This window comes from Halichoeres trimaculatus, unplaced genomic scaffold (assembly GCF_033239565.1).
Source record: "Halichoeres trimaculatus isolate MK-OKI-2021-1 unplaced genomic scaffold, fHalTri1.1 fHalTri1_scaffold_11, whole genome shotgun sequence".
Lineage (NCBI taxonomy): Eukaryota > Metazoa > Chordata > Actinopteri > Labriformes > Labridae > Halichoeres > Halichoeres trimaculatus.
The window spans coordinates 7,487,421-7,508,960 of NW_027437189.1; the positions used below are offsets into that span (position 1 = coordinate 7,487,421).

General features: G+C 38.5%; 1 protein-coding gene across 1 annotated transcript; it reads right to left on the reverse strand.

The window, feature by feature from the left end:
* Nucleotides 1-1,624: 1,624 nt before the first annotated feature.
* LOC141799947 (calcium/calmodulin-dependent protein kinase type 1D-like) lies at nt 1,625-15,571 on the reverse strand. Its single transcript, XM_074682375.1, has 13 exons — nt 15,272-15,571; nt 13,711-13,818; nt 7,866-7,991; nt 7,682-7,756; nt 7,451-7,589; nt 7,212-7,335; nt 6,967-7,042; nt 6,627-6,739; nt 6,454-6,532; nt 4,966-5,053; nt 4,062-4,411; nt 3,877-3,974; nt 1,625-2,280 (listed from the first exon to the last, which is right to left on the reverse strand). Exons 2-12 carry the CDS (start codon nt 13,794-13,796, stop codon nt 3,917-3,919), a joined length of 1,314 nt encoding a protein of 437 aa, XP_074538476.1. The 5' UTR covers nt 13,797-13,818; nt 15,272-15,571; the 3' UTR covers nt 1,625-2,280; nt 3,877-3,916.
* Nucleotides 15,572-21,540: the final 5,969 nt, after the last annotated feature.

Below are 21,540 nucleotides of genomic sequence, written 5' to 3' on the forward strand. Positions count from 1 at the left end.
GTTTCATAATTGACGCAGATTTCCAGTTATTGACACAGATTCATAAACTTCTACAAATACTATAACTTGTTTGTTTGTTAATTAATTTTGAGTTATTCCTGAAGCATCTTGTGTTAAAGACCCTGTCTTTATAATCCTGGCTGTTCTTGCGATGCCTAATCCACTGAAGAAGTACACAAGGTTAACAGGTTTAGGCTGAGGTTAGTTTACATAAGGTCACATCACACTATCAGGTAAATATTCAACCTTTCATTATCTTTCTTAAATTTCTTTAATATTTAAGCAGTACATTAGCCAAACAAGAGAAAAGAGAAAAAGAAATAGACATAGAAAAATAATGAGACAAATGAAGTCTATATGAGGATTGCACGAACCACAACTCCTGCAGAGTTTTACAAACATTTCTGGTCAATCCTGTCACCCATATTCATCAAAGTCATTGCTGAAGTCAAAAGCAAGTCAAAATTCCCCTCCAACATGGACACAGCCACAATTTCCCTCTTGTTAAAACCTAATAAAGATCCAACTCTTCCATCCAGCTACTGTCCGATCTCACTAATCAATACAGACATGAAATTTATCAGCAAAGCCCTATCCAACAGATTAGAAAAGGTAATTCAATTTATTATTCACCCAGATCAAACTGGTTTTATAAAAGGAAGGCATTCTTATAATACACGCAGGTTATTTAATTTAATGCAGTACTCAGTATCACAGTCAATAGATACATACATAGTCTCATTAGACGCAGAGAAAGCCTTTGACAGGGTAAGCTGGGACTTCCTGTTTCCTGCACTGGAGAGGTTTGGTTTCGGACCATTATTTATTCACTGGATTAGGACTCTCTCCACCTCACCCTCAGCCACAGTCATCACTAATGGGCAAACTTCACAAAACTTTACATTGCACAGGGGAACTAGGCAAGGGTGCCCACTCTCCCCCTCATTATTTACTATCTTTATTGAACCCCTAGCAGCAGCCATTCGCCAGAATAGAAACATTATAGGTATCGAGACTCCAACATCTCATCACAAAATCAGTTTATATGCAGATGACATATTGTTATATCAGAAATCCAAATCTAGATCATTAAAAGAAACTATAATCCAAAGATAATCCAAGATTTCCTGACCGTTGCATGTTCTTCCTGTATACGTGGATCGAAGTGCTAACTCCCACCATCCACCTGCAGCCTCAGACTGAGGGGTTATCTCTTCATATTAACATTTTATCTCCTCACTCCTCAAATGTAAATTCGAGCTATGTCAGCTGAGCCTAAATGTCACACACAAACAATGTTCTGCTGTAACGATAAACACATCAAAACATCAAAATGTCAGTGATGTGAATAAAAACGACAGCAGAGCGGGAGCAGAATTTATACTGGCTTTATTCATGAGCACACATATAATCCTGTATACAGCAGGTAAATAGATTAGCTGAGAGAAAAAGCAGACTGTGCATAATAATCCACAGAAGAAGAGACAAACATCAATAAAACAGAGATGACGCTTTATAATCTAGCGTGTACATGAGTCGGTAAATCCTGGACATACTTGTGGCTTTACACTGTGAGTGATGAGTGTTTGAATGTGCTTTAACTCATGCCGCCTAATTTTTTATATTTTCTTTTCTTTCTTTTTTTTTTTTTTTACAAGAAGCAAATATTTTAGAAAAATAAATTAATCAGAAAAATAAAACAAGAAACAATTCACAAAAGCAGATTACAGGAGCATCATTAATGTGAAGCAGTAAGCATGCAGTGTTTCCACAAACACCTTCTACTGCATTAAAACACCAGCTGGATAAAGAAGAATATTTACACCTGATGGATGATGAATACTTTTTTTTGACACTGAATGGGAATGACTCTCTTCACTCAGGTTTTTGGGGTAAAAAGCCTCGTCCTCAGAGGTAAGAGGTCAGAGGTTAGGCCTGGTGCTTCATGAGCCAGCTGGGCATCCAGGTGGAGCCCTGCAGCAGCCAAGACCTTCAAACCACCCTTCAACACCGACAGAACTCTCCAGCTCATCAGAAGCCCGCTGTGTGCTACTGAGTTCAAATGAGTGTGTGTTTCACGTACGTGTGTGTTTTTGAGTGGTGGTCGGGAAGCTTCACAGGCACTCTTTCCAAAAGTTAAAAGTCCCACTGACTGCAGTGGACCTCACAGACCTCATCTGGGTCTGTTAAGAGGGTAAAACCACTTCTCTCCACTCTCAGTGCCACGGGGACCTGCTGACACAAAACAGCTGCATGCTGAGTCAGCACAGCAACACTGACCTGCAGAGAGCAGAAACACACTGAGGGTTAGACTCGCACACACACACAAACACACGAACATGACAAAACAAAAGGCATACAAGTTAATAAATTTCTCCCTCATTAAATCTCTATTATATGTTATAATGAAGAATACAGAGAGTATTCTCTACGGGGAAAAAGAAAGTTTTCTTGTGTGAATTTATGGAAGCTTTTTTTCTGCCAGGTGAGAAAAGACAGGAAAGCTCAATTTAAAAAAAAAGAAAAAGAAAATAATAACAAATAAACATGAAATAAAGTCAAAATTACAAGATAAAAAGTCAAAGTGAAGAGAAATGTTGCATTAATGAGATAAAAAAAAATCTAAATTATGAAATAAAAAGTAAAAATAATGAGAAACCAATAATAACTATGAATGGAAAAAAATCAATGGAAAGTCAAAACTGTTAGATAAAAAGTTCAAATTAAAATGAGAAGGTCAAAAATATGAGATGAAAATGAGAAATTATGAGATGCTAAGTTGAAATAATGAGATAATGCAAAATACGAGATACTGAGTCAAAAATATGAAAAGGTGAATCATATTTATGAGATACTTGGTTAAGATTAGGGAAGAAAAAAACTTAATTTTAGATGTAAATCAGATTTACAAAATGAAGGTTTGAAATTATGAGAAATTATGAGATGCCCTTTTGAAAATTATGAGAAGAAAGGCAAAACTGAATTTTAAAGTCAGTTATGAGACAGAAAAGTCACAATTGATTAAAAAAGAAAAGTTCAAGATACTACATCGGAATGATGAGACACTAAATCAAAATTATGAAATAAAAATTTCAAAGACTGAGAAACTAATCAATACCTATTAATGGAAAAAAGTCAAAGGAAAGTCAAAACTGTTCGATAAAAAGTTGAAACTGAGATGAAAAGGTCAAAAGTATGATATATTGCATCAAAAATATGAGATAAAAATGAGAAATTATTAGATACTAAGTTGAAATAGGGAACAAAAATAACTTGTTTGATATTGAGTTAGAATTACAAAATGAAAAGTTGAATTATGAGATAAATGATGAGATGCCTTTTTTGAAATTATGAGAAAAAAAGGCAAAACTATGAGATCAAAAGTCAGTTATGAGACGGAAAAGTCAAAATTGATAAAAAACAAAAAATTTAAAAAAGTTGAAATTATGAGAAACTACATTGGAACGATGAGACACTAAATTATATATATATATATATATATATATATATATATATATATATATATATATATATATATATATATATATATATATATATATATAATAAGATAAAAAGCTGGTTTATGAGGTAAAAGACACGTATAAGAGTTAAAAATTCCTAATAAGGAGTTACTCGTGTTTTGTCTCAACCCCCCTTTGCAGTTTTCTACAATTAAGGCTCAAAAAAGACTCAATGTTTAGAAAGTACATGTCTGGGTTTGAAGACGTCAACACTGACTTTCACATGACTCAAACCGGAATCTCCTGTTAACAAGACCTTCACCATTAGATCCTTCATAGTCCCTGACCCCCACCCTCCTTATTCCTGTTATTTCAATCACCAGTTTCTAATCTGTGAATGCTGTCTTTGACCTACCAGGTAAAAATGCTTTGAGCACGTAAACGTAATGCAGCCTTCACATGACGGAGCAAACTCCAGTCTGCAGAGTCTTCCCATTACGGGTTTTCCCGTACCTGCAAGAAGAAGACAAATCCTGCATCAGAGCTGCTGTGTTTCACGTTTTTATCATCTGTGACATCAGAAAAAGTAAATCTACAAACCCGTTGAGGTTGGCGGGCTCTGAGTGGTACACGTGCTTGCCCTGCTCAGCCATCGTCGGAGCGTGGTGTGGGACGACGTTACTCTGCGTGGCCTTCAGCGTGTGATAATGGCTCTTTGGCTCCAGGCTGGCCACGGGCAGAGACATGTGGTTGTTTCCAGATGGTTTCTCGTTGACGTCCGCAGACTTGGGGTCGAGTCTGTTGGGATCGAGGTGTTTGCGGTTTTTCTCGGGGGAGGAGACGTCGACCACTTTGATGTCAGGGATGCTGGCCTGCCTCAGGACCAGCTCGGAGTGAGCCAGCTGCAGCTTCTTCATGTGGTTGATGACGATGGCGGCATTGAAAGCTTGCTGTAAGGAAGACACACATGTTCATTTCTTTTTCATCATTCTAAACCTTCTTCTCTGCTTAGTCTCTTCTAACTAAACTGCATTAACTTTTGTTGCTCTGCCAAGTCAGTAAATGTCACATCTCCATCTCTGACCAGTCAAAGTCGTGACTGATCACAGATGTCTGTCAAGAGTCACTGAACCAGCCTCGTTTTTTGGAACAAAGTTGTTATCAATCAAGAGCTGCTGATGCTGATGGATAATTTCTTTAACAAGTGGATCTAAGGACCATGTCGTCCACACACTGATTCACTTTGATTGCTTAAATGCTGCAACAACAGATGTTTGAAACAACAGATTTACGGAAAGGTCATTTTTTTCTCCTTGCAAATCAGGCACACTTTGATTCTCCGACAGCCCTACATCAGCCATCGATGGCCTTGATTACCAAACAATGTCTTATTAAAGCGTCCTTAATCAGGAAGGATTTAGGTACACAGCAGATTAATCTACTATAAACTGCAGGTCCTTAATGCGATTACCAAATCAAAAGCCAGAAATCAAAGAGCACTGACCTTCCATTTGGACTTGGCAAAGTTCTTCTGGATCTGGACGCTGACAGAGTAGTAGATGTCCTGGCTCCGTGCCGTCTTTCCGATAATCCTAGAAAACAGATGACGAAATGGAGCGATTACACGATTTTCCAGGTAGAGGATAATCCTGACCTGAACTCTTTGCAGCTGTGCTTGGTACTGATTTTTTTTTTTTTTTGCAAATGAGCCTATTGTGTCAGAGACAATGGTCTAAATTAAAGGACTATTCTGCCTTTTCTCTGTCCCTTCCTTCTCTCAGAGCTCTAACTTCTATTTAAAGTTTCTCCTGCACAGTCAATCCACAAATTAATCAAACTAATTTATTCCTCAGATTTATTACAACTGGTTTGGAGAAGCCACGTGGAATATGGATTAATGCCTGAGCTGAATACTCAGAAATACATCAACTAAAACCTTAGTGAGAAAGAAGAAGTAATAATACTAGGGATGCACAGATCCAACTTTTTCTGGTCCCGATATCAATACTGAAACTGATACCTGGGCTTTGGGTATCACCCGATACCGATCCTGACCCGATACCAGTGTTAAATAGTAGCCTGCATGCTCTACTGGCAATGGTGGTCTGATAAGACTGGTAACGTTTGAGTAAAAGACAAAACTGAGTGCATATGGAATCAACAAAGTTAATATTTATTTTAACTAGTAGTGTTTGAATATTTAACAGCAGTTTGGTTAAAAATGCTTCAGAATTCACAGAAATGACTATTTGATTGAAAAGTTTTATGCCTTTTAGGATAAATCATAGTTTAGCCTTAGTGTCAAGTTTGGACCGATTCTTTCCCAGCGATACCTGATCCAGGTTTGAGGGGCTGGATCGGCGCCAATACCCAATACCAGGTTTGAATCAGGGCATCCCTGAATAATACAGCAAAAGAAAACTTTAACACTAGTACAATAAACTGGCATTAAAGGGGTTAAATTCCTTTATTTCAGTTAATTTCTTTTTTTATATTTTAAGGCTTGGGTTGATTTAAGAAACTAGTACAAAAAGCTGGAGTAAAAAATATGATTTCATATTATTCAGTCATACTTATTTAATGACATTATTTGTAAAAAACCAGGTACAAAAATTTAAGTCTTTGCTTAGCACTGACAAATTTACGGCTAGAACAGTTGTTCAGACAAAATAATAAATTTTCTTTGGAGGAAATCTTTTTTTTTGTTAGTTTTCAATTTTATAACAGTTTTTGAATTTTTTATTTAACTTCCATTTTATGGGTTAAATTCCTTTGAATCAATTCATTTTTTCCAATTATTATATATAAGGGCTCTTTAAAAGTGACTGAAGTGAAAATTTGGTACACAAAGTAGTTGACTGGGACAGAATGGTTTACATTTACTAAGTTTGAGTTTTGTTCCATTTTATTTAAGTTTCTGTAATGAATTGTTTGATGGTTTTACAAAATAAGTTTGCTTCTAAATCCATCAGTCCCGATGGCCGACACTCACCAGGGATGTCTGAGCGCTTGTTCAGTCGTGTATCTCATGCTGGGGTTCTTCTGCATCATGTTACGGATAAAATCTTTAGCTACAGAGAGATAAGAAAACACATTAGAGTGAGTTCAAAGGAACAAATCAGCTGCAGCATGAAATGTGTGAGTGTTAAAGCTCGGTGTAATTACCAGATTCAGAGATGTTATCCCAGAAAGGAGAATCAAACTCGTACTGAGCCTTCATGATCTTTGAGAACAGCCTGGTCTCACTTTCCTCATAGAACGGAGGATACCCACACAGTCTGTAAGCATAGAGTCAAATTAGAGCTGAACATTTTCACTAGGTGGTGCTATCATCATCTGCATCAGCGTTCTGTATTTAGATAACTGTGTCAAGCTGCACATGAGCAGGAGCAAGTTTAAATCTGAAAATCCTGCCACTAAACTCAAATAAAGCTGAACCCTTATTAACAACCATTTAAGCCTAATCTTCCTTCAGCTTCACTATTCACTATTGTTTCACACTCACAAGATGTAGGTGATCACTCCAATGGACCAGCAGTCCACGGCCTTGCTGTAGGGTTTCTGAGCCAAAACTTCAGGGGCTGAAAGATGAAAAAAAGTTTGTGTAATGACGCCTGTATGCAGAGAAACTTAACGACACTGAGTTATAAATATTACATGATGTTTGCTCACTGCTCCTGAGTGTGTCTCATAAACCATCTCAGCCAGAGTCCATAAATAATTCCCTTGAAGGACCCGTAACCTCCTTACCTACATATCCTGGGGTTCCACAAGCTGTCGACATGATGTCATTTTCCACCATCTTTGAAAGGCCGAAGTCACTGATCATGATCTTGGAGTCCTCGTCCTGGCTGAAGTACAAGATGTTCTCCGGCTGAGTGGAAAAAACAAGGTGAGCTGTCAAACACTGAAATCCTTAAAGACAAAATGTAGATGAATGTAAAGCCTGTGCATATTTTTAAGTGAGCGAAATATCCTCTGATTTGCACCTTGAGGTCTCGATGCACGATGCCGTTGCCGTGCAGGTAGCTGACAGCCTGCAAAACCTGCTGGATCACACTGCTGGCATCTTTCTCTGAGTACATCCCCCGGTCCAGAATACGGTCAAACAGCTCACCACCTGAAACCCTGCGAGAAAAACAGCAACAAAACCATCAAAATAAATTCAGTTTTCCTGCTTTCCTTGTATTTGAATGAGGATGCAGACACTGAGGACTCACAGTTGCATGACCAGATAGAAATGAGTCCTGCTCTCGTAAAAATCCTCCATCCCCACCACATTGTCGTGTTTGATTCTGTGAAGAGAAACAATAAAAGTTTTTAATAATGGTCTCGTGTTTTTAATATGAAGAGAAGCTAATTGAGGGGATAAATCAAAGCTGAAATCTCATAAACGTTAATGACCTCCTCAGCACAGCGATCTCATTCTCCAGATTGAGATCTCGTTTCTGTTTCTTCTTCACACACTTCATGGCGAACATCTTCCCCGTCTTCTTCTCCTTCACCATGTAGACCTCGGAGAACGCCCCCCTGTTCACAAACACACAGACAAACAAACACATTAGGCATGAAATATGGATGAATCAGGCGCTAACTGATTTAACATTTCCGGGAATGAGAAGAAATGTTGCTCAATAACACAAAATGAGTTCTCCTTTTGATTTCACTCGGGGTATCGTTGATGAAATAAAGAGATTCAGAGAACAGTGCTCATTAACCCACTTTACTTTATTGTCTCCTGCCTTTTTTCTAACTCTTCTTTCCGTTAATTGTATGAATTTCACCAGTTTTGTAAATGTAAAGCACTTTTGTTGACATTCCTCTTCATACACGTATTTCATTTCCTTCCTAAGACTCTTCACTAACAGCGACAGAGTGCCCCTAGTCATGCATGACTTACAACTTTAATATCTTCAAATTTAATGAGCAAGACGGCAATCCACCAACTGTTCAATGAAATGAGATAAAGAAGCTATTCAGGTCAGCAGAAATCAACATGTTTACAGCCTGGTTTAAAAAATGTCTCCTGGCCGAATGGATCATTTCTCAAACAGCACACACTGTACAAGAATGAAATTTTTCTAACTCAGTAGCTTAGAAGATATTGTGATGAAAAAATCACCCAATCAGAGGCCAAGCTCAGCCTTTTGATAGGCGGCCTCCCTAAAGCTGATGGTTTTAGACCAACCACGAGTAATTGCTGCAACAATATACTTCAACCATCAACAACATTCAGTAATCAGTGCTGAAAAATCACTAAGAGCTCAGTTTGAGACCTTCTGACTCATTCTACCCCTGAGGACAAAGAGGAGAAGGGTCAGATTAAGTGCCTAAGTGTTCCCTGAACAGTTGAGTCTTCAGACATCTCTTAAAATTAGAAAGAGACTCTGTGGATCGTACATAGTTAGGCAATTCATTCCACCATTTGGGCACAACAGAGGAGAAGAGTCTGGCTAGAGATTTGGAGCCGAATCTCTAGCAAAGCGTAGTGGGTGAGAAGGAGTGTAGACCTGGATGAGGAACCCCAGGTAGGCAGGAGCCCTTCTTTTCGATGTGTTGTAAGTAGGACTGAACAATTAATCGAAAGTAAATGGACCTCGCAATGTAATTGAATGCAATTTTCAAACCGCAAAGGCTGCAATTTAAAAAAAACAAAACTAAAAAAAAATTAAAGTGCGTTTTTGTTACTGATGAGAGATCAGTAAGATTTTTATACAATTATTATTTTTTCTCATTTACATTTCTGCACTGTGTTTTATGTGAGATCCACAGACGAGAGGATTCATATTTATTTTTTATTTTATTGTTCACAATAAGCCTGTTGTTCTGCAGTGCTTTGTTCCTTTCTCCGATGTTATTTAAAGTAATTAATGATCACTTTATTACAGGTCTATAAGGCCTAAAGTTAAATCAGTCAGTATTCTACTGTGATTGTAATAGTTCAATAAAAGTATATGTTATTTGTAAACATGACATGTAGGCCTGGCAAACAAGAAAAAATAGTTTGTATGTTACACTATCCTTTGTTGTGTTGGTCACACTATAGAACGGTTTATTGCTTGTGTTAAGTGAATAATGTAGAAGATAACTAAGGTAAATATTAAAAATGAAGGTAAAAAAGGTGATTTTTTGGGGGATAAAGTAAATAGACTCTGAGATATGATAAGTCATGCATCCTGGTGTTGACTGGTGTTTAAGTTGGAAGAACTAGTGTTTAAGTTTTGCTCTATTCCTTTGTGTAAACTGACTTCAAATGTTTCTATTTTTAACATGAACATGGGAGCAGTGTGAACTTCCCGGAAAGCTCCGGATTTAAAACAAACACGTGGCAGAAATAGAAATATCAAGGGGTTCAATTAAACCCTTCTAAAACTCTCTGTGGCGTAACTCTTCACATGTCCGCAGCTTATTATTCAGCCTCTGTGCTGCTCCGTGTCCCGGCTATCTTCAGCGCTGTCTGGGAATAGTTGTTCCTCCCGCTGGATTAGGCTCTTTATCCCTGACGCAACGGAAAGAGTGGCGGGCAGAGGGCTCTGAACGCGCAAAGGTCAGAGACTGAGCATGTGCAGAGGGAAACAGTAAGCTCCTGCAGAGACCAGGTCACAGACAGACAGGGTCAAGGTCTGCAGGCAGACATGGGACACCATTGCCCTGTCTTCGTCTGAGAGGGGATGACACTGACCCTGGGGGATGAAGGGTTAAGGACATCATACACTTTCTGCAGGATACAAGCAGCTAAACTCATCAGCCTGTTTTCTAATAGGTGCTCAGTGTCATTCAGAGGTTTTGTGATGCTTGTCTCATGAAAACAGTCTAATGCCTTATCAGGAGCTATCTGCCCCCACAGCATCATCACAGCGCTGCACATCCCATCGCTCAGCTGCTCTCTCCTTGGTTACCAGAGCTCATTTCCTTCTGACGATCTCCTCCAAGCTCCTTGTGACTCTCTGGAGAAATAACCAATCAAGCTCTGAGCAGGAACACCATCAGCAGCAGCAGCATTGTTTTTATACACAACGGAAAGGACTCATAAGAAATCCCTGACTCACTCAGTTGAGAGTTTAAATTTACAAGTTTGATAGTAAAAAAAGTTAAACTGCCGTGTGATTTCAAGGCTTTCTGAGAGGAACAGCGACCCCAGAAGAGCTAAATGTCCTGATTGCTAGAAAACGATTAGGACGTTGTCTTCCGTTAGTGTGACGAGGCCCGATGGGGAGGACTGTGTTTCCACACAATGCTCTCTCCCTCCTGGATTGTTTTGCTCCAGCTGAAGATGAAGAAGTTGAATGGTTCACTCGAGATCATATAAAAGAGCAGAGTTGAAATTACTTCTAGGCAACAACACTTTCACATGAACAGACATCACCAAATGCGCTTTTTTTGTTCCTTGTCGTTAAATTTGTAGCAGCTTGCAGGAGCTTTAATGTTCATGTTTCATGTCCATGCTCTGCTCATGCCACTAAAAAATGCTTCATAACATTACATTTAAGACTATGGCAATGATGGGCTGCTATGCCTCTGTACTATCATTACATGTTTCCCTCTTTCACCACTGTATTTTATTTTTACCTCCACCAAGGAGGTTATGTTTCTGGGAGAGTTTGTCTGTCTGTCTGTGAACAACATAACTCAAAAAGTAACAAACTGATCTTGATGAAATTTTCAGGAAATGTTTGAAATGGGATAAGGAAGAATTCATTAAATTTTGGAGGTGATCCGGATCACCGTCTGGATCCAGGATTTTTTTTAAAGGATTCTTTATCATTGTGAGATAGGGCTGTTTTCACCATATGTGTATATAACTCCACCATAAATGGTCAGATTGCTTTGCAAAACAAGACAAGACAAGGTCACCATAATTTCTGACAGATGTAAAAGTACGATCCAGATCCTGCCAATATTCTGTATACTAAGATCTAGAATATGAAATATGAACTGGGTCATGATCATTTTTAACACTGTCAGGTAACAAATTATCGTACAAACCTGCAACTAACACCAAATTGTAACAGACAGTCTGCTTAAAGGGAGTATAACATTAAAGTAAGACTAAAGTGTTGCGTGACAATCACACTGACACAGTTCTAGCTCTGGATTCTTGAAACCTAGGTGCTCTCTAGTGAACTAGCCTTAGGGATGCAGGATATATAGGTATCAATATTGGTATCGGACGATGTTGGTCATTTTTTTAACGTATCGGTATCAGCTGATATTAACTCATTAGCTGCCAGCCATTTTCAGAGCATCCTGAACGATCTTTCAAGACCCAAATAATATTGTTTTCTATGACTGTGTTAATACCAAAACTACCTAAGAAGAGTGGACTCTCTTCTTTCATGTCTCTCTTCCTGTTTTTGATCTAAAAAAAACAGACAAAACATACTTTTTGATCACATTCATCTCAGGCGCCCCATCCTTTGATCCTCTCCATGGTCGTCTTTTCTCATGCTACTCTTTCTCTCTGAACTACCTCGACACATCATCTGTGTCGAGATTGTTTTTTTTTTTTTTTTAAACCAATATTGATATCTGTAAATATTGGTTATCGGCCAAAATGTTCATATCCGTGCATCCCTAGTTCAAATGGAACAAAAATTGAAAGATTTCCGATCACATGACCTGATCTGACATCCCTTGTTTTTGGTGCCCCCTGTGGCCAAAGTGAGATAAAAAACCTCTCCTCTAATCCTCTGTGCAATCCCTCATTACATATGTAGGCTGCACAATAAAATCATCAGTACAATGCATCGTTTTTCAATTGCAAGTTACAAACTCCTCAAAGGAGCTTAGAATGTCAGAATTTCCAGGAAACGTGCTGGTTTTGAGGAAGTGTGATAAATCATCTCTTTGCTAATCCTCTGTGCATATTTTAGTAGTTTTCTGTAAACAAACCTCCTGTTGAATGTTCAAGGTGAAATAACAGAAAACTGATCCTCCAGGTCATATTAAAGCAACAATATTCATTTTTTTCAAGTCATTCACAGCTCGTTGCATTCTCCTCACAGGAGGTTCAATCACATAAAATCTCTCCATGTCTCTGTCTTGGTTTCCAGAAACCTCCGTGAATCATTTTCTGCAGTGTTTGGGGAAATCAAAGTAATTGCTCTGCACTAATTGTGCCTGCTACGACACAGCAGGGTGCCTCACATGTTCACATCAAACCTCTGAGCGGCCTCCTCGGCCCTCAGCACGGATCCATCCGCTCTGTTGTCCCCAAACACGCCACGTCACTCCGGTGGCGCTCCCTGTGCCTGCACCTGTATTTACTGCTGGCCCTCTGATCCGCTGTTCTCCCGCCACTCGCTGAGCACACGGCGAGGGCGAGAACACCTGCTGACGCTGGGCGCTGACCTGACAGGAATTAGGCCAGAGACTGCTGACTGAGTGTGTGCAGGGTAGACACCGACAGGCTGCAGAAACGTTTGTTTATGGGGTTATTATCTGAAATGACTGCGGCAGGGGTTGATGATTATTGGCTGAGGAGGCACATTTGAGGGTTGTTTAACAGCTTTCCTACTTTGAGCCTGGAGGAGCTGATTTTTGATGACTATACTTATGGTTTTCTGAACTTTGAAAATGTCAGACATAAAAACTCAGTGTTGCTTTTCTAACCTGGAGCTCAAATTTGCTTTTCCTTTTGTTTTTATATATATATATTTTTTAGATGTTTCGACTCTGGAGCTCATTCACATAAATACCTGATCAACCTTGATTTTGTTTTAGTGTTTTTTTCTGTGTCACAAGTCAGTTAAAACCTCAAAGGAGGTGGAAAAAGGGATAAAATTGAGGTGGTTTTTTGTGAATGAGCAGCCAGCCTGACTTCATCCAGGACAGCTAGACTCACTAACCCTCTAACAGCCACAGCGTCTTGTCCAAGACCTCAGGACAGTGTCAATCCAATCAAACCCTTAATCTGTCCTGGGACTCAAACAGCACACGGCGAAGCTGGTGCGAGGCCATGTGCACGGCAGATAAAGGTTACAAGTTGAGTCAGTTGGTCGCCATTGATAAAAAAAAAAAAAAAAAAGGTCCAGGGATGCCAAAAAAAATCTCATAAATAGCTAAAAAATAAACAAATCAAGATACTTTTTCTGCTCTTTAAGGCTTTTACTTTGAAAATCTTTCCTTGTGTTTTTGCTGCCTGTGTGAATCAGCTTAAATCTCTTCTCTGACTGAACATGAAGTGCAAATCACAGCCCATTTTTACCATTACAAGCTGAAAAAATGACTCCAAGTGAGGTGTACTTACGATCCCAGTTCGTCGATGATGTCAAACACCTCCTGGATGTTCTCCGTGTCCTTCTTCCACACTTGGTCGGCTTCTTGACGCCCCATGTCTGCAGATGCTTACGGATTTCTTTCAAAGCACAAAGAGAAAGAAAGGAACAGAAATCAAAGTCTGCATTTCCACTTTCAGGTGTGCTACTCCTGTATTAATCCTCCTGAATGACTCGATGTTGAATGAAAGAGGATTACAGAGGCGTAGTGAGGAAGCAGATGTGAAGTACAGACGTTCCTCTGCTGCTCAGACTGTCTGCAGGACGAGGAGCAGATGAATCGCTGACGTGTGTTTTTGTCTGGCTGACAAAAGAGTTAGCCAATTAATCCATGCGGTATGTAGTACACAGGAAGATTTATCTGTGCATAAACTCTATCAAGGCTGAGTGAAGCTGTGATACTGCAGAGAGGAATAATCCAGACTGTAATAATCTATCAGACAGGATGAAGAGATGATGGGAACCTTTTGTTTTCTTTCTGCACGAATCATCAAATCATCCCCTGAGCATCACTCCTCTTCTTCTGTTTGAGGAAAATAAAGGACTTTGCTCTCATACAGAATAATCTTGCAGGATTAAGGAGTCAGGAACAATCAAACTGAAGGCCCTTAGAGGGATTAGGAACACTGTAAATGAGCAGGTTACCCAGTTTGTTTCCTGCCCTCTTTCCTCTTATATAAGGGATTAGGAAACTCTTGATCTGAAGACCTGGGTGACCTTGTCTCAGGTAGAAATATCTGAAAATAGCCTCCAGGAGAAGTTACCTGATGACATCCACATTAGGGTTTCTATCTGCTGTGTTTTGAATTTATTTGATGATATTTCACATTAGCTGTTAAGTATGCAGAATATGCAAAGTTTAAATCGCAGGAACACACATCCTAATCCATAAAAAAGCGATGCAAAACTCATTCAGAGCTGCAGCAATCATTCACAGATCCCCCTCTCCTCTGCAGTCTGGTTTACAGTCGAGCCACGCTCTCTCATCCTGGCGCAAAAACACTCAATGCAAAGGCAAAAAAAAAAAAAAAAAACGACACAGCTGGCAGAAAGCATTAAGTCTGCTCCAAGTGACAGTAAGTGATGCTGCGCTCTGCCACCAGCAGCTCTGCTTTGGCTGCAGCACAGGAGGAAACATCGCTCTGCGGCAAAACAAAGCAGCTGATGAGAAATTCACACGACTCACATTCTTTAAAACCTTTTCAACGACTTTGAAACAGAAGAAAAGATTGAGCTTTTTATGTGTAAGTCGTGCCAAAGGGTTGAGATATTCACGTTTAGAAATAATCAGGACAAATTGGGAAAACACTGAGTGGAAACAACTGCTCACGACAAATACAAGCGAGTTTGGGGGCACAATGACGCAAGAACGCGGATCACCCACACTGCCCAAACTGTGCACTGAATACTGATCAGGTAAGACTCCCAAGAATCAACTAAGCAAAGACCCAAACTGCAGCTTAAACATGTTCCAAGTCATGATCTGATTCAGGGTAAAATAACTTGATAGAGAAGAGTTTCATTCAGACTCACCTGGTCTCTACGCGCTGGAGCTTCAACTCTACTGTCAGCCGCTCGCAGAGGACTGGGAGGATTACTTGGTCTGGGACCTAACAAATACCTGTTGTCGAATCAGAGGTTACATTCATGGAGAGGGAGAGAGACAGAGCAGGGAGGGGCGGGGCTGAGAGTCTCACAGGTGCTCCTCCGTAAGACGCATTAAAGACGCAGAGTCCTGATCAGGAGCTGCTGGTGCAGGTTTCCACACAGATGATCCGGCTTCACGTGGAAAAACAAAGCATACGGTGCGGAAATGAGCAGGCTCCCCTTAAAACTCTTTTATTAAGATGATTCTCCAAAACAAACGACGCTTGACGTATGCGCATGCGCATACACAAGCTCATTTAGGCTACACATCACCTCAACAGGCCTCGTTTGAATGTATAGTGTAAATGCATAGAGGGGGATCTAGAGGGGTTTATATTTCCTGAAAGACGGGGTATTTGCAGAGGCTTTTTTTTTTCATTTTCTTTAGCGTTTTTTTTCCCTCATCCATCTATTCATTCATTTATTATACAGAATCAACTAAAAATAGTGAGAATGAAATCAAAACATGCTCAGAGCCAAGATACTTTTTTTGCATGTTCATCTTTGACTGAAAATGTGTAGAATACATTTTAAGAAATAAAAAATACATATATAAATCAAGGTTTAATATACTTTTTTCTTTCATTTTTGTATTAATTTGTTTGATTTTTTTTAAGTTTGACTTTTGATGTGCATAGTTGTTGCACCATGTGAAACTCTCATAAGTGTTTAAGTTTTTTTTTTTTCTTCTTCTTTGGGTTTTTTTTGTGTGTGTGTGCTATATATATATATATATATATATATATATATATATATATATATATATATATATATACACACACACACACACACATAAATATATATATATATACATATATATATATATATATATATATATATATATATATATATATATATATATATACACACACACACACATAAATATATATATATACATATATATATATATATATATATATATATATATATATATATATATATATATATATATATATATATATATATATATTTCTTCTTGTATGGAATATTAAAGATGCTATGAGGAGGATCTGTTTTGATTGCGCCCCCTTGCCAGCTACTGGCAAGGAGTCTCACACACACTGTCGTAAATTACTTTTAGCGAGGTGTGTGTTTGTTTTGGATTTAAATGGAGATTGGATTGAAACAAATTTTCTTTGTTCAAGACAAATTTTTACTGGATACGACGCATGGAGGCAAAGTATTTATCAGTACAGTTATGTCATGGTTTGAAACGTGGCATCAAGTAAATGTAGTAGCAGCCGGCTATATGTTAGCTCGGTGCTCTGGTGTATCTGTTGGCTAGCGTGACAACAAGTTAACACTGTCAGTTTGTTTGTAGTATAGTAGCCGTATATATTCAGCCCAGTTGGCAGCCCAGTGCTCTAAGATATGTCTGTAATGTGTAACGTCAGTAAATCCTTAGCTGTGTCCTTCCAGTCATCTACCAAGCAGAGCTAACGTAACCTCACTCTTCATTTTATTGATGGACTCTCAAGTTTGAACAGACCACTGCAGAATAACTGCTGACTGTGGGTTGGAATCAACATTATCACAAACAGTTTAGCCCCTGTGTTACAGAGTGATACAGCCCGAGCCAAAGGCTAATTAGCCTTTAGCTCAGGCTGTATCACTCTCCCGTTTAGCTTTCTTCTGCTCTTCTGTCCTTTTTCTTTCTGACAGTTAGGCTCCTGTTTCCACCATCACTACAAAATTAATCACAGAAATCGTTTTTAGCAGAGAAAAACACAAATTTTTGCGTTTTATCTCTACTCTAAACTCTTAACTTTGTCAGCTGGCGTGTAGTTGTCATAGAGACTTAGACATGGCGTAAATCAATCCGGTCCTGGACGACCCGAACTGGAAGCTAAGAAGTAGCAATTTAAAATAACTCGTAACCTGTAATACTGGCGTTGATAATCTCATTTTAAAGTGAGGATTACAATCATGCATATATCTAGAAGGGAGACTTTTTAAATATCACGTTCAAACTCCTCACAGCCCCTTTAATTTGAAGTGTTAAAAAAAGTGACCTACATTAATTTTTAAGGATCCAGATGAATCTGGAAGAACCTGACCCACAAAAAAAGCTAGTTTCATTCTTTCTGATTCTCCTTTAAATATCTCACCGATGTGACAGATGATATATATGAAGCATGAAAACTTCTTTTAAAACCTGCTCTCATATTAAACACCTGTTCCACAGCCTGTGTAGCCTGCAGCTTTAGGCTGGAGGTGTGTGTATCAGTGCACCGTGGTGTTAAGAAGCGACCTTTAACAGGCTTATGTATTAATCTGCATCAGGAGCTTATTTTACCTGCCACACACACAGACGCCTGGTACACACAGAGACAGGGAATGGGTCACGTTTATCCTCCTGTGTGTGTACTGCACACACAGGAAAGGTCACAAACAAATCTGTTTATGTGTGTGTGTGAGTGTGTGTGTGGTGTTGAAAACAACCACACACAAACATTTGAGTAATGAAAAACAGGCTGTTTGGATGTTTCTCATTATGCCACCGAAGTCTGCAGGCCTGGTGTGATCGAGTTTTACCGCTTTATTATGCTGCCTCATTCAGCTTCATTTGCACGTGCTGCGAACAGACACACACAGATTATCAATGGCTCAGGGAGCTCATCATGTTGTTATGGATACTGGTTCAAAAGGTTGTCCCGGCCATCTCCCATCGCCGGTGTTTGGAGATAAAGTCGTTTCCAATCAGGAGAGGTGGAATCATCAGGCTGGAGGAAATATCAGGTCTGTAATGAAGGAGTCAGCTGTAATGATGATGCTCAGCTGCACCACCAGAGAAGAGGATCACTGTTATTATTACAGGCTGTTATTACAGGGAGAGCAATCAAAATTTGGAAATGTAACACTTTATTCTGTCTACCTTTGTCCAACACAAACTTCATTAAAAAAACGACACGTTTTCATTTCAGCACAATGTAGTCCATCTTTTGTCTGCACTGTTTAACATGGTATGAATTAAACACTTTAAATGTCATCTGATTTAACCGACAGCAGGCCAAATCTAAAAGGTCACAACCAAATCTCACGTGAGAGACGTCAGGTAGAAAAGAAAACCAGCCGTGACATTCTGTGTAAGGTCAACAAATGTCAAATCAAAGCAGTTAACTGAGACACAGCAGCATTTAATTTATGGATTACTGATGAATGGGGCTCTCACCAACTATGAAATGCTTAAATATATAATGACCGCAAGAAGCCTTTATTGTAGCAAAGAAAATAAAGATTTTGGTAAAAGTAATGGCTTCTGAAAAACTTTGAGGTACTTGTTGGTTCAGAGGTGAGATAGAATAATTTTACTGCAAATGATTGTTTATTCAAATTTTCTATGATTCTTTTCCTACATTGGAAAAAAAGGAACAAGGTATTGAAAGGGAACTTAAAACAGTATGATACGAATCAAAATGATGTGTCACCATCTGTTATGATACGATGGATACAACAGCATAAAATATGTTATAGAAGAAAAAGGGGCAACATCCAGTTTAAAAAATGAAGCCTATGCTAAAGTGCGAAAAGCTGCAGTTCACTGAGTGTCCACTTGGGGCTGGTTGCAGAGGAGACCGGAAACCGCGTACACACCAAGCCAAAATACAAACAAACAATCACTAATTTCTCAGTCACTAATTTCACAATTAGTACACACTATAAGGGGGTAAATTATTTTTCGGAAGACATTAAGATCAAAAGTTTGTCCAATCAGAGGCCCATTTACGTGACTGACTGACGCCCTACAGCTGTTAGTGAGAAGCCTCAAAGCCGCCTCTTAAGGCAGCATTTCTAATATGGCCCCCACAACAATCAGCCTCATTACTCTGTATCAGTAACAGACAGGAAATGTAGCGGAGACTACTTCCATATATTAGACAGTCTATGGACACAAGAAGATGCGATACGAGAGGATGTGTTATGAGAGGGTCAATACAGTACAACACGACACAATAAAATACAATATGATACAATAAGACACGAGGGCATACTCTATGACACGTTACGATACTATACAATACTTAACCACTTGAGGGGATATGATAGGATACAAGAAGATAAAACACAACATAATACTATACTATACTATACTACTTGATACTATGCAACACAATACAATTAAACATGAGGTTACAATATGACAAGATACCAGACTATACAACACAGTACAATATGATATGATATGATACAATACGATTCAATACGATATGATACAATACAATACAATACAATACCATTCCATACAATACCATACGATATGATACGATACCATACCATACCATACAATGCCATACGATATAACACAATTCGATATGATATGGTACAATTTAATACGATGCGATATGATACCATACGATATGATACGATATGATACCATACGATATGATAGGATATGATACCATACGATGCGATACAATGTGATACGATGTGATACGACATGATATGATACGATATGATACGATAAGATATAAAACGATACGACACAATATGATACGATACGATTCAGTACGAGACAACATGATACGATACAAATACGATATGATATGATACAATACAATACGATGTGATATGATACGATATTACACAATATGATACGATATGATACGGTATGATACGATATGATACGATAAGATACGATATGATTTGATACGATATTATAGGATACAATACTATATGATGTGATACGATTTTATACAATGTGATATGGTATGGTATGATATTATACTATACAGTGTGATATGCTATGATACGATACAATACAATTTTATACAATGCGATTTTATACATTATGATATGATACGATATGATACAATACAGTATAATATGCTACGATATGATATGATACGATATGTTATGACACAATATGCCACGATATGATACGAAAGGGAATGATACAACAGAGAATGATACTTACTTTACCAAACTATAGCACACGGCGTATGATAAACTGCACTACTATTACTACTAGTACTATTACTATTCGACATTATATGACATTATGTGATGCAATACAACGTAGTAGGATACGATTTGATGCAAAACAATACAATACAACACAAGATATGGCTTGTGATATAAGAGATATGACCTCATATGATACATTACTGAATGATATGATGCATTATGATGTGAAAAGATATATTTTGTGACTTTTGATGATATACCACAAAAAAGTTCAATTCTGTTCCAAACCTTGCTGCATCCTATTGGATATAAAAAAAATAATATCCTATAGGGCTGGATTATTTAGAATAGGATACAATATGATTCATTGCTAACCCTTAACCTTACAACACTAAACAATATGCTAAGCTATCACACGGTATGATGTGATGCTATACGATAAGGTACGATAGAAAAGATACTTTACATAGCAGAACGATGCGATTGACAAATAGAAGTAGACACAACGATACCTTACAATTCTATGGAAATGATTCAATAAAGGGGCACATGAACCATGATTCTGCCTATTTATGTTGATAATTTATATTATTAACAAACTGCATGAGATATTGTAGGGGATTAGTTTCAATAGCACCACCATCAGGAGTTATGAAGCAGCAACACAGTGTTTGAAGTTGAAAGGGAAATCTGTTACATGCAGATATCTGTGGTTGGTGACAGTAATACGATAATTGTCTTGCACAATACAGAAATAATTATACCATTACATGATGAGAGTTACCTCTAAACTCCAGTTAATCCTTTTTGCATGCAGGAATTTGACTTGTAGTATTTTTACACTGACACACTGATGCTCTTACTTCAACTGTGCAACCTACTTTCTCCAATCACAGATCATTATAGCACAATGTCGTGACCACAGAGAGCTCTCACAGCTCCACCACCGGGCCCTGACTCGTGTTGCCTTACATCATCAACAGGCTTACAAGAGAAACAGTGGGATCTGCTGAACTTTTTAACCCCCCACCACTGGGATTATCCAACTCTCTCGCTCCAATTATGTCATTAAAGTCAAGTCAAACAAAAGCCGTCCATTCTCCTCTGCAGGGAAACAGAACAATTAAGAGCACCCCAGGCTCCTCAGATCCATATCCACCTAATGAACGCTCAGCGGGATTACACTAAAGGGATCAGGTAAATGTTCGCTGCCTGAAATAAACTAATCTGCTGCTGAAAAGTGCACAAAG